At 28.7% G+C, this 14,355-nt stretch overlaps 1 protein-coding gene across 2 annotated transcripts in view; it reads right to left on the reverse strand.

Annotated features, from left to right (window-relative positions):
• LOC134725011 (protein CLEC16A-like) overlaps window positions 1-14,355 on the reverse strand; it is a 91,121-nt gene that overhangs the window by 60,878 nt on the left and 15,888 nt on the right. The window contains exons 8-17 of one of the 2 annotated variants that reach the window (XM_063588466.1): window positions 13,419-13,608; window positions 12,601-12,651; window positions 11,806-11,916; window positions 10,814-10,895; window positions 8,499-8,640; window positions 7,835-7,935; window positions 5,686-5,738; window positions 5,096-5,165; window positions 4,138-4,292; window positions 103-153 (exon numbers count right to left, since the gene is read on the reverse strand). In XM_063588466.1, the coding sequence (XP_063444536.1) occupies window positions 103-153; window positions 4,138-4,292; window positions 5,096-5,165; window positions 5,686-5,738; window positions 7,835-7,935; window positions 8,499-8,640; window positions 10,814-10,895; window positions 11,806-11,916; window positions 12,601-12,651; window positions 13,419-13,608 (1,006 nt within the window). Of the gene's footprint in view, window positions 1-102; window positions 154-4,137; window positions 4,293-5,095; window positions 5,166-5,685; window positions 5,739-7,834; window positions 7,936-8,498; window positions 8,641-10,729; window positions 10,896-11,805; window positions 11,917-12,600; window positions 12,652-13,418; window positions 13,609-14,355 lie in introns of both variants that reach the window. The other variant, XM_063588465.1, reaches the window with a different exon arrangement.

The following is a 14,355-nucleotide window of genomic DNA, read 5'->3' on the forward strand; positions in this document are numbered from 1 at the left end:
GAAAAACGTACAAACGAACATACGAACGCACAGACCAGAAAACATAATGCCCAAAAATGGGGGTTAAAAAGGACTACCATTAGCATAAAATATAAGGTTTACCTTCATTTCTCTATATTCATCTTCAAACATGTCTAAGAACATTTCTTCACTCTGAAACATAAATTAAAATTTGTTACAGAAATATGATTAAAACTTTCAAAATCTTTGTTCAAAAAGCTATAGGGCTAAGAGATTATGAAATGACAAAAGGGAAATGAAAATTCCATTTTTTGAAAGTAGAAACCCCCAAGATATATCTATTCAAAAATTTTAAAGGAGTTGCAAACTACAAATCAAATATTTGGAGGGGGGATCTTTTATTTTGGTGATTGACAGATCATTTGACACGTAAAAATCAATATGTCTTTTCATGTTATGAGAGGGGAGACACAAAATGGACACAAACAAAACACTTGATATTAGGTACTGACTAGACTGAAAAATTAACACATTTGCCTTGATTTGACATAGGCAAGAGAGTATGCCAACTTTATATCAATATGGCAGTACACAATTTCAAATACTTTTACTACATTTAAATGTGGTATGGAGACAAAAAGGTGTATTATTCTTCATTTTAAAATGCCACACTGTGATTTGTTTATACAAGCAAGACAATATACTCTATTCAAGGCTCAGCCGACAGCAGGAGACCTATAGCTATAGGTCAGTGAATGTGATATTTATATATTTTAATGAAGAAGCAAAAAACATTGTACTGTTCATCTTTTTAAAGTCTCTTGATTTGATAAATGTCTATTTTTTGCCATTAATAATATGATTCAAAAGATACTGGATAAAAATTTAAGATTGTCACTTCATTAAAATATTTACAACTGTCTGAAGCACAAGAACAATAGTGGGATTCATCTTTAAATCCTTATGTCTAACTTAGGATAATGACAATTAAGATCAGTGTTTGTAATTTTGTGATTTTTTTATCATAGCATTCATATGATTTAGTGTAAGGTTTAATATTACTATTCGTTGCATGTGAATATGTCAAAAGGTACATTGTTTATAAAATGTGGACAGCTTATAATATTAAAGATTTGGTAGCAAACAAGGGTTATACAAGTATACCATTTTACTGAATAGCAATAACCATTATACTTCAACAAATTAAATTAAATGACTTCCAAGTGTTGAAATAATACAAAATGCATCTAGAATCTAGAGGTCAATATATAGTCTATGAAAATGATGTGAATAAATTAAACAGAAACCATCAAAGAACTGCTATATAATTAAATTCTCCCAAAAACCGGAAACTACGATATGACATAAGACAACAATTGCCAATGTTCCTGTCTTGGGTACAGGCACATGAAAATGACATATGTTACACATTCAACTTGTTTTTCTTATTTTATAAATAAAAGCATCAGACATTCACCAACCAAAAAACTCCACTACTTCCAATATAAAAATAAGCATTCCTTATTGCCCTGAAAACTTATCAAATGATTTATTTTTGTTATCAGCATTACAAAGACCTCTAGATGTTCATTTATATTTTGCTATAGTTGTAGGGTGACTGTCAAACTGTCAGACAAATTTTTATTGCTTTTTGTACTTCTATTTACGATTTACACTCTACATTTAAAAATCAATGAATATTATATTATAATATTAGGGTTTTATGAGATATTTTGTCAATCATACAAAAACAACCACTGAAATGATTGTTTTGATTCCAGATATTACATGTCTTAATTTGCATGCATTAGATATGAAAAAATGCAAGAGGTTTCTGTTTATATAAATATATAGAAGTTCAGAATTTTAAGAAAAAACATCAAACTTAATATCATTCTGAATGACAGAAATGGATGGATGGGTGAATGCTTATAAGAAGTAATATGCAGTAAAGACAACTTGGATTTTTAACTGGTCATTTTCACAGTTTTTACTATTTGAATACAAATTGATTTATATTTTCTTTTCCTATTATTCTTACTATCATAATGCTTTTCTTTTAAGATATTCATACAATCTTAATATCATAATATTTTTATAGAATTGCCACTGCTTTATATACAAATGCAACCTTAATATCAATGACTTATTATTAGTGGTCCCCTTAAACACTACATGACACACCATAAACATAAAAACAGTGCAAACAGTTTGAAGTCATTTAAACATAATCCAGTTATAGAGCCATATTAACATCAAAGAAATGAGACAATGCCAATACAACTGCATACTTTTAAAGATTATTGACTTACCAGTTCCATAAGTGATTCATCTTAAACAAAAGATTTGCAAAAGTATCTTAGTCAATAAACCATGAAAGAGGGGGTGTGGCCTATAAATCTCAATGGAAGATAGATGTGCCAATGCATATACAACTGCAAACCAAATATTAATTACCTATCACTAATGGTTTTCCTTAAACTAACATAATCACAAACTTTACTAACATGTTTACATTAAGCATGTTAAGCAAGATGTTTCAAGTAAATATACCATGACTGATGGGGTAGGCCAATGAATCTCTATGTGCCAATGCTAATACAATTGCATACCAAATATAATTAACATAACACTAGTGTTTCCATTTAAATTGACCTACTTATACAGAAAAAAAACAAGTCTAGCTACTTAACTTCATCAAGGCGAGACAAAATTCAAGAACACAGGTAAAATTAATGACATGGTCACACCTATTGCATATTGCATTATAAACTCATGAAACTAAAGTAATATAATGTTCTCCAACTTTCTTAGGCATACAGGAGAGGATTTGAAAATTTTGGTCTGAAAGCTTAGAAACAGGCATTATCATTTTATAAGAAATCATATGCATAGATTATTTTTGTATAACAGGTCTATTATCTGATATATTACTCCTATTTTTTTGTTTTATTGGATGATGTTTGATTTGGGAACCTTCTTCACAACTGTTATCTAATGAGTATTATGTAGAGTATTTTATGACAGATGCATAAGAGTTTCTTACCGCAGTTGTCTGAAACAAGAGTTAGATATTTTTTATATTAATCAAGTTCAGATTTTCTCTGCTAAAGACAGCTTACAATGCAAATTGGGATTTGCTCATTGTTGGAGGCTGTACTGTGACCTATAGTCATTTTAAACATCTATGTCATTTACTTTTTGGTGTATAGTTGTCTCATTGGCAATCATACCACAATTTCTTATTTCATATATAATACTTTAGTGACTTAAACCAGACTACAACTGGTTCAACCTTTTAGGTTAGTGTACACATGTTAATATGATGAAAAATACTTATATAAAACTCAAATTTCTTTACATTGTATTCTTGTATCTAACATTGCTTTTAGTTTCAAGTCAATATTTTTGTGTGTCCCACTTAACATAAAGTATCTTGATAAAAAATATGCTTTTATCCCTCAGCTCAAGTTTAACTTATGGATTTACAAGTTACATACAATGTATTCAAACACTTTTCATGTACAAAATTTTAAAACCCCATCCTGTGACACTACCTACATTTGTGCTTATGGTATTTGTTGGCTTATAAACAATAAGATCCAAATGAAAAATATTGTTTAAAAAAACACTATTAATACTTTCAAACTAAATAATTTTTTAAAAATAACAAAATTTACAGGTGCAGTACAATTTTTGATCATTTCTTGCTCTTGCTCATGGTGAAACAAAACTGTCAGAGATAATTTAAAAAGCACCTTTGATATTACTGTGAGGTGTGACCCTTTCTTAGTTGTTTTAGACCTCCAGGATCTGTCAAGAAGTGTTTGTCAGAATATTTATTTATCCTAATTAGGAAACAATGATATTAAAGGCTTTAATGAAAACCAAACTTGTTGTGGTTTTAACTCACCAAGATAAACTTAACCTGGCTTATTCTTTATTACAATTCTACTTCTATGTTCAATTCATAACATATTTACCATCCATAGTCTAAAAAAATATATTTCAACTGTCCATGTCCCACTGTTCCCCTTTTTAAATCTCATTCCATTTTTAAATCTCTCATCTCAGACATTCAGAATTATAAATGATTACAATCTAGCAGGATAAACACTTCAATGGATCACATTACTAATTTACTTAATGAAAGTTTTCAAATTAAAAACAAATAACCTTATAGAAATTCCTGAGTAGTTGTGTACAGCACTCTCTGGCGTTCTCAATGCTGGCAAGGTGTCTGTCTTGTAGATAAGATTTACCACTCATGTAGACAAGCTGTTTCAAAAGTTTGATAGTTAGTTCTAATGTCGATAATCTCACTTTATTTCCTGCAAAAAGAATTATATATAGAGATTTTTTTCGAATTCTTTTGCTATGTTTCTTTTAATAAAAGATTTGTTTGGGGTGATTGTTGGATAAATCAGAACTTGTACTTTAGGATTTCTAATAACATTACACATGTATGTATGGCTGTATTTCCCAACAACAAATTAACTGATCTAACATTTTGTCAACTTTAAGATCATCAACATTTCAATTCTATATTTATTTATGTAATTTCACTCATTTTTTGTCTGCTTGTTTTGTGTGTGTTTCTTTTTTTTAATGTTTGTTTCATGTTCTGTGTTTTTGTTTTGGTCTTTTATATGGTTTTTAAGATCACTGTATTTTTTCAATATCTTATATCAAATTATTTACACCAGATTTAAAGACATTAACAATTGACATCATATTATTTACTTATAGATTGGAATAGAATATTTTAATTAATATTAAAGTGCAAACTGAATTATAACAAATAATTACATTCATATATACAAGTTATTTTCAGCCAGCCAAATAGGCTTAGGATGCACTGTACATTGTTTATCATTATTGAAAATAAAATAAATAAATAAATATAGTTCAAATGTACACACAAATTATAGCAAGGTACGTTATCAGTTGATTACAGATTGTCTGATGGTATAACTAACTAAAATTCATTATGTGTGGTAAATTATATCAGTAATCTATCTAAGGTAAAATTAACTATTTCTTAATGGTCTTTTTTTGTTATATGACCATATAAATTAAGAAAGGCTTGACACCAAAAAAATCTTATTATCCCATACTATGAAGTTAAGCTTACCACTTTGACTCGCCAATGTGATGATTCTAATAAGTCTCTCTACTAACGCTACATTGTAATGATCTTTGGTCTGAAAAATAAATAAATATTGAATATAAAAACATAAAAGTAATTTAGTTTCATCTTTACCAATACTGTATCAGTGGCTCCAAATAAATTAAAATTTGAGTTATCTCCCTTCCTTTGTTGTCATTTTGGTGATGTAAGACTGTAAAATGGGTAAATTTCCATAGATTATTGGACAGGAAACATATAGCACGTACGTCAAACAACAAAGATCTTTTAAAATATATTGTTTCTGAAGACATTTCACATGTCTTATTTGAATATTAAGTTTGTTGACACCTGCACTCTATGTTTCCTGGTCTATTATTTGGTTGAAATCTAGCTGATTTTAACCTTTTTGTGATGTAAAAATCAACGTGCTAGAATAAGTCTTTGACAAAAACAGTTCTGTTTAACTTTCTCACATGTCTTTAAGGCAACACTTAAAACATTTATTGTCTTGTAACTTTGAACTTTATAATTGAGGCCAAACATGGCTCTTACTGAACTTACTCCTTTAATATACATATTCTGATATAATTTACCTCAGATTTTTCTGTTGGCATCATTACTGTGTCCATTAAGCCCTGATGTATGCCTATTAAAAAGAGATTAAAACCTTATATATATTAAAATGTTCTCTCGATACGAAACATTTTAAGAGATTGTACTAAAAATTAAATAACAAAATTACTGAACTTCAAAGAAATTTCAAAATGGAAAGTCCCTTAATAAATGCAAAAGCCAAAGCTTAAGCACATCAAAGAAAAGGAAAACAACTGTCATGTTTCTGACTTGACACAGGCATTTCCTTATGTAGAAAAGTATGGATTAAACCTGACTTAATTTCATCAGACTATGTACATTTTCAACTGTAATGAAAAGTTAATGACAAAATAAACATGAATAAGGAATAAATCTAAACTAAGTAATTAAAACATTTTGGGATGGCAATGAATTTTAAAGAACAACTAGAGATACAATTTGGTCACCAAAATTTGGGGAGTTTGACATTATTTACCTATAAATCAATTACATTACATCATTTTAAATAGCTTCTAAACTCCAGCAACACTCAAAATGATGAATAAAGTAAACTGATATTTATGATACATTTTGTATTAGGTATCCTCTCATGGCCTTCTCATACACACTTTCTGAATCACACTACATAATAAACAGCTCTTTATGTAGAGAATACAAATTTTAAAAACCCAAAAAAATAAAATAAAAATACATAATTATTAACAAGTAACTGATTCTTAAGCTTTGAAGCAATTAACATTAAAAAGATGATTTTTATTCGTCGTTAACCAATTTCAGTATTCTATAGTTTGAAAAATAGAAAATGCCTTGGCCATTTAACCAACTATACTATCAAATCATTCAAATTTAAAAGATATTGCAACAATTATATATCTTTTACAGTACATTCGTATTTCGTATTACAATATTAGCATTTATTTTAAACAAATCAATAACATGCAGTTTAATAAAAGTAAGAAATAATTTATTAGAAAAAGTTCCTATAAAGTAATAATGTTACAAAACATAAAATAAAGAAGATTCAATATTTTTGAGAATATTTTTTTCTTTCAAAATAGTCAAAATAAGATACTTCAAATTATTGTTAAGATAAGAAACCCCCATAATAGCCACAAATTATGTAGTTTAATCAAATCTAATTTGCTTAAATATGCAAAATTTTCTACCCAAATTAGGTCCACCCGAATAAGCTGATTTTGGTAGAACGAAAGAAGATTGATATCAATGAAAATAAATGAATCCACAGTATAGACATCAAGTACAGTGAAAACTATGCAACCAATTCTGAACTGAAACATCTGGTCTAGTTAGACATGATTAGTATAATACATTGTTTAAATTTTAGATCTTGATGTAATATGTTTAGAATTCAAAACTCTGTTTTGACAAGATGATTTTCATTCAAGTTTGGTTTTGGTAGGTTTCACTGTAGCTAACAATAAACAAAAAAAACAACAACAACAACACAACACATCATACCCTCTGTTTAATTCACACATTGAAAAGGAAGAATAAGTCATTTCATTGTAAGGTTATATGGACATTATACAAATTTGTTTAAAATGTTAAAAGCAATGGTTCCATCAATATTTTAGTAAACGATTTCTTTTCTATTTTCTGGAAGTAATCAATATTTCTAGTTTGCATCTTAAATATCCATGTATCAAACTGCACACTTCACATTATATTTTTTTCATGCAAAATATCTATTCTCCTGAAGCATCTAAAAATGTCATTATATATTGATTTTAGTTAACAAATACATGCAGTCACATTAAGTTTCAGTGTTTGGAAATAAACTAAGCATTTAACATTTACATTAAAGAGTGAATTTTGAAATATATTTTTTTTACAGTATCACTAAGTAAGTAATAAATTAAAATATTTTAATACTTATGTTAAATGTAACATAGAAACTCCTCACTAAAAGTTTTTATACCTAGAAATAAAGTGATTTATTCTAATTAATTGTTTTATAATTTTAGACAAACTGTTTTCACTTATGTAACACAAGAAAGCCTACATAATCAGTCATATATTAGTTCAATTGCAGCCCTGGCATAGCATTTTTAAAAGCTCTACTTTTTCCAAACAAAAATCTTAACTCCAAGGTCAAATACATGACCTTGTGACCTTGAGTGTACTTACCATCATTATGTCCCATGGCATATAACAAACATAGTGCAAACAAAGCTTCATAATCATTCTCACTACATTCCAATGCATTGAATACAGCTTCTAAATAGGCTCTGTGAAATATAAAGGTTTTAAGGTAGTACCTTACACTACAGGGAGATAACTCTGTAAAGTCAGCTAAACGTTTTAATTACGTTGTGTTGTAAAAGGAATATCAAGCTTCTCAATGATCAAAATTGGTGTTTGTCAAACTGCTATATAACCAGTGTAATTTTTTTGGACAAACAGTTGGTTCAAAATTTTTGAAACTTTTATATTTTTGTAAAATTTTATGAAAATTAAACGAGCTAAATTAATTTTAGTGAAAGTGTTGGGTACCACCTTAGTCTGATTAAAATACATATCCTTTGTCGGAGTGTGTCCTGGATTCTCTTACAACTATCTGAAAATGCTCCGTTCTACTTCTGTTTTAAAACCTTTCAAAATCCTCGTGTATGATTTTATTTTCATGGATTCAAAAGATCAAGTTGAACCACAAATTTAAAACATGTCCTTCTTATATACAACTTACACAATAAAACTGTTGTTAGTCCATTTTTCATCATTTATAATCCATACACATTTGACAATTTTTTCCAGCTTTAACATGCTTTGCATAAAAATTTATTATATTTACCTATTTTCAAGACTAAATGCAGTGTCTTTCTGTTCTATATCTGTTCCAGTAGGGGTTCTCTGTGAGCCCTGTAATTTTTCCTCATCTGTGGAATTTTGAGTAGGTTGGTCTGGCTCTGTTGTTGGAGGTGTAGGAACCCTCTCTGTAAAATGTTAAAATAAAATATATTATAGCAACCATTTTAAGACAGCCATCAATTTGTCTCTTAGATCAAATGTCCATTTAGCCTTTGGGAGAATTCTAAAACATGATGGTTGCAAAGGTATTGGAATCATAGCTTAGAGTTTTCCACATATATAAAGAGATATGTACTAACTAAATTCTGTTCAGGCTAAAAACATGGATAAATTTAGAGCTAGGTAGATGAATTGGAATTCAAATGAATAGTCAATATCTTTGACTTTTCTCTTACATACTTAAAAATCAAACTAATTAGTTTTACTGGAATATGGAATGACACCAACTCAAAATACAGAATTTTGACAGCAAGCAAACCAGATTTTCCTGTATGAAAATAATATGTGCAAATCTGAACCCCCAAAACAGGATGAAGTAAAATAACAAAGGTTCAGAAATGAAAAGGTAAAAAACAATCAAAGCATCACTTTTCACAACTAAAAGGTCTAAAAGTCAATAACTATTTACAAGCTAGAATCATTAAAATCAATTGTGACCTTCATTTAGTCACCAGAAACAACATATCTAAATTTTCGAAGATTTCGTCATCGGACACTGTCTAGCAGTTGCCCTCTGTACATCATGAAAATAATAAAGATATTTTCCATTGGAAATCCGGTCAACGAAATACTATCAATCAATGGAAAGAAAAAAAATATTAAGTTAAAGAGTTAATAATAAATGCGTGGCTGAATAAACTAATGGTTTAAATAGATGAGAGGGCAGAAGATGATTGAAATAAATTTAATTCAAAATATGACCAATAGGTTATATATATATTTTGTTTTTGTTTTTAGGGGAGTTAGGGTCACAGTCTTGATAACTGAACTAACTGCATGTTTATTATAAAAATAAACACAGCGTCAGCATAAATTATCATTTCATTACTACACAACATACATACTACAATGATTGTACAACATACAAGTAGATGCAAAATTATCTGTTAAAAATACGAATTTTAACACAAAACACTCATATTACTACAATTAACAATAGTGTCCATGCTGAAATGTCTCATATGCTTAATTGAATTTAATGTTGAGAGTCTTCAAGTTTCACGAATGGTATAACATAAACTTAGCATTATTATTAATGATACATTTTTTCACAAAAAGCAATAACATAACCACTTGTTATTGAATTATTTATTAGTTCAAGTTTCAATATACTTCAGTGCACCACTTCATGAGTTATGCTGTGTTACCTAGAAAGGTGTTACTCCATTTCCATAAATTTATATAAAACAGCTCTTTAGTAATCACATATATAAGTTATTCATTTTGGCTTTTGATTCTTGCATGGTAAAGCTTGTAAATATGGTAAACTCATTGCATGAAAATAATAGAATAATACCAAAGAGATAACACTACAACAGAAGATACCAACAAACATAGGGTAAAAATAATAAAATAAATGTACATATGATTAATGTTAATTCAGAAATTATTGGGTGCATTTATTATTGTGATTATGCCACTTAAGACTTAAATGCAATTTTAGTTTTTACGATTTTGAGAAAAATCCTGTTTATTTTATGTAAAATATTTCAAAATGTAAGTTTAATTAATTGCGATTGCAATTCTGTCGCATTTTTAGCTATAATAAGAACCTTGCAACAATTTCTGAATTTACAGTACATTAAAACAACATGAACAAAGTAAAATAAAAGCATTCAGATTGGTGCATCCTCAAAAACATTCTATAAATAAATATATATAGTGTGTGCTTGTTTTATCCAATAATGTTGAAAGGTTTGCAAAATACTAATATTTTGTACAATTTACAAAAGATTTGTACTGTAAACCAACTTCATCATTAATACTTTATTATGCATTTAGCCTTTTAAGCATACTTCAAAGAGATTTTTTTTTGCAACATTATAATTTTTTTTATTATTTAGAAAAGGTAGATATAATTTTCACATGTTCGTGACAATATGTATTCCCACTTTTTTTTTGCAAAAATAATTTCATATTCAAGACGATATTTGTTGGTTTTAAACTGTATCTGAAAATGCATCAACGATAGCACAAGCATGTAATATTAAGTACCATGCACTTCAGTTTGCTCTGTCATTGAATGAGTTCTCATATAAAATGTTGAGTTGCCTGTTGTAACAGGTTCCTCTAATTCACCTTGACGGAATGGATGTTGACCTCTGTTGCTGTCTAATGTGACCTCTAAAGATTCATCTGGTGCTACAAATTCTCTCACTCTCTGAAAAAGAAGAGAAAATATTCAGCAATTTTCCATTTGTAAACAACATAACTCTATAGTTGTATAAGTGACCCACCCAAATTCAAACTCTATCTGTGTTTTGCGGTAATAAGCATAGTGTATAAGTTTTCATAACATTTGATGGAGGCAAATGAAGTTGGAGAACAGAAATCATGGGATGTAAGGACTTATGGACAAGGGTCAAACATAATGCCCCTCCGCAATGGCATGGGCATAAAAAGTTTATTTCAAATAATATACTTATCTAGTACAGTGGTGTAGTTTTAGTTATGTGTGGACATCTGAGTGCTTGAGTGTATAAAAACTTCTCTTTTTTCATTTTCAAATGTAATTTTGCTATCAAAAGTTAATATTTGTTTTAAATGCCCCTGAATAATAGGGAAACTATCAAAATAGACTGTGCAGTAGTGTAAGCTCCAACTAAATTTTTACCAGAGAAAGCACTATTATTCTAAATTGGGTACTTTTTAATACTAGTGTATAAAATATACATTCAATAACTGCAACAAGTTTGCTACAATATTTCTCTGTTTGAGACAGTTAAATTTTGATATTTAAAGTGTGAGTCTTTACAAGCTTTTTAAATAATTAAAATTTAACTGTTGAGAGAGGAAAAAAAATACACATGCTATAGTGGTGGAATCTGTTTCTCTAATGATTTTTATTCTTGCTTTTCAAACATTTGCAGAAAGTAGTGTTCTTTATTTGGAAGTCATCATGCATGCTAGGAAATTCAGAAGCAATCAAGAAAATTAAACATTATAATTATATTTTGACCAATCATTTGCTGACAACAAATATTTCTTTAGTGATGAGAAATATTTTTCTCACAACACTAAGAAAATGGGAAAAATAGCACAAATATTAGAGAAAGAATTGTCAGACTTACAGTTTGTGGTGAATCACTTGAGGCTTCTTGTTGTTGTATACTTATGTCCCCTTGGAATATAATTTCTGCCAGCTGGCGTACTAGTGGTGCATAACTGATTATTAAAAATACCTGCAAAAAAACATCCATTCATATCTTGTTTTCTATACCATATTTCTAAATGTTTATCCAATGTAAATCCTCAATGAAATACTGATTGAAATAAAACAAACTTTATCGGGGCCTTTTATAGCTGACTACGCGGTATGGGCTTTGCTCATTGTTGAAGGCCATACGGTGACCTATAATTGTTAATGTCTGTGTCATTTTGGTCTTTTGTGGATAGTTGTCTCATTGGCAATCATACCACATCTTCTTTTTTATATTATTCCCATCTTGAGTTTTGTAAGTAATGTGGGTTCTTTTTTTTTTGTATAATACCAATTTTTGTAGATTTTGTGGATAATTCTAAATTTTCATCAAAGTACTTAATTCTATATATATGCTTATTTCTATAATGGTTTAATTTTTAAATTGTTATTTTGATGGAGAGTTGTCTCATTGGCACTCACACCACATCTTCCTATATCTATCTATTGGAGACAAACTTTTGAAAAACACAAAATCATATATCTAAGTAAAATACTTATTTCATCTATCCACAAAATATGAATAAAGTATTTACAACATGTGGTAGTAATGATCTACTCTGACACAAAATAATTGATTTGAAATAAATTCCACTGAACTTACCTGGTATGTATATATATAATAACATTTCATAATTATTGATAGAGATTGACTTGAATTACAAACCTGAGATAGTAAGTACAGTGCCACTACAGAACTGATATGTTTCTTATCTCCCTAAAAAATAAAACAAAAAACATATATTAAAATATGAATATTTATGACAAAATCTTATTTTTTTTTTATTTTTATTTTATTTGTTAAGGTTTCTCAGGATTTCATACTGTCCACACATTAAGATTGTTTTTCGTTCAAATTATTTTATTTTTCAAATGTGATGTCAAAAATTTGAGAAGATTCTATAAAGGAAGATAACTTCATGATCATCAATGTATTTCTTTGTAACTTTCAAGTCAATTTTCTTCTACAGAATTTTGAAAAAGTAAAAACTTGCATTATGAATTCCGATAGCATTATTTGAATACAAAATTTATTAAAATAGTAATAATAAATCGCACATTTCTGTGTCGGTCTATTTTCAACAATTGTAAAAACAAATTCATACAAATATTTCTGAATTTACAGTATGTACCATTGTCTTCCATTAAGGTGGTACCAAACACTACAGGGAGATAACTCTGTAAAGTCAGCTAAACGTTTTAATTACGTTGTGTTGTAAAAGGAATATTAAGCTTCTCAATGATCAAAATTGGTGTTTGTCAAACTGCTATATGAGCAGTGTCATTTTTCTGACAAAACGGTTGGTTCAAAATTTTTGAAATTTTTATATTTTGTTAAAGGGTCAAAGTAAATACTTTGACAAAATTTTATGAATATTAAAGGAGCCAAATTAATTTTAGTGAAAGTGTTGGGTAACACCTTAAGTTTTGTTTAGACTTGTTTCTTACTTTGTTCTATTTTCAAACTATTATGTCATTAATTACCTGTCTTCCATTATGTTTCTTCCTCATGGTCAGACAATAGACGTACAGGGGTATAAGTAATCTGTTTAAAAATTGGTCTGTAAGTACTTCGTTGAGAGTATCGATGTTGATACATAGTATGTCATTTAAGTAGTGGAGATGGTCTAAATGTTCTGCTACTAAATCTGCCAACCTGTCTCTACTTTGGTGACTATAAAAAATTAAGTAAAATTTATGAAAAATAATTATACATTATTGTGGATTCATTATTATTTATTGGATGCCAATTTTTGTAAATTTCAAGGGTAGGAAGTGAATCTCACAGGACAAAGTACGATAAGGCTTGTTTTTGGCCACATACTTTCTCATTTTTCAAATTCTGTTCTGGAAAGCTACTTTTTATGTTAAACACTTCCTGAGGTTTGAAATTTGTTTTAGATCAGAAATGGGCCTTATTATACCTTGTCCTTAAAAGTTGAAAGAAGTTAGAACTATTTATTTTCTATATACCGGTACTTGTCTACAAAATCCCCAAACTACCAAATAAAATATTCCCCAAAAAAAAAAATCAAAAGTTTCATAAAATAAGTCACATAATGGTCTAATGAATATTTTCATTCATTTTGGTTTATTTACAACATGTACAATGAATGTCACAAGGACATTCTAAGATTTCGGTTCACATACGTAACTTTTGCTTGTATATATGAGATAAAGTTTAGAACACTAAATCTTAAACCATCTTAGTCAAAAGTGTTCTAAATATTCTGAAGTCAAAAATATATCAAATATGCTGAAGTTAGAAGTATTTTTAATATTCTGATACTGCCAAGAATTATTAATGAGGACTCTCTTGCTCAGTTAAACAATCTTTATGCAACAGAAGTTGTTGTTTTTATGTGAAGTCAATGTATGGAATCTTGTTAGAATGAACTAAAACAAGATTGTGTTCCAAGTA

The sequence above is a fragment of the Mytilus trossulus genome, chromosome 7 (assembly GCF_036588685.1).
Source record: "Mytilus trossulus isolate FHL-02 chromosome 7, PNRI_Mtr1.1.1.hap1, whole genome shotgun sequence".
NCBI lineage: Eukaryota > Metazoa > Mollusca > Bivalvia > Mytilida > Mytilidae > Mytilus > Mytilus trossulus.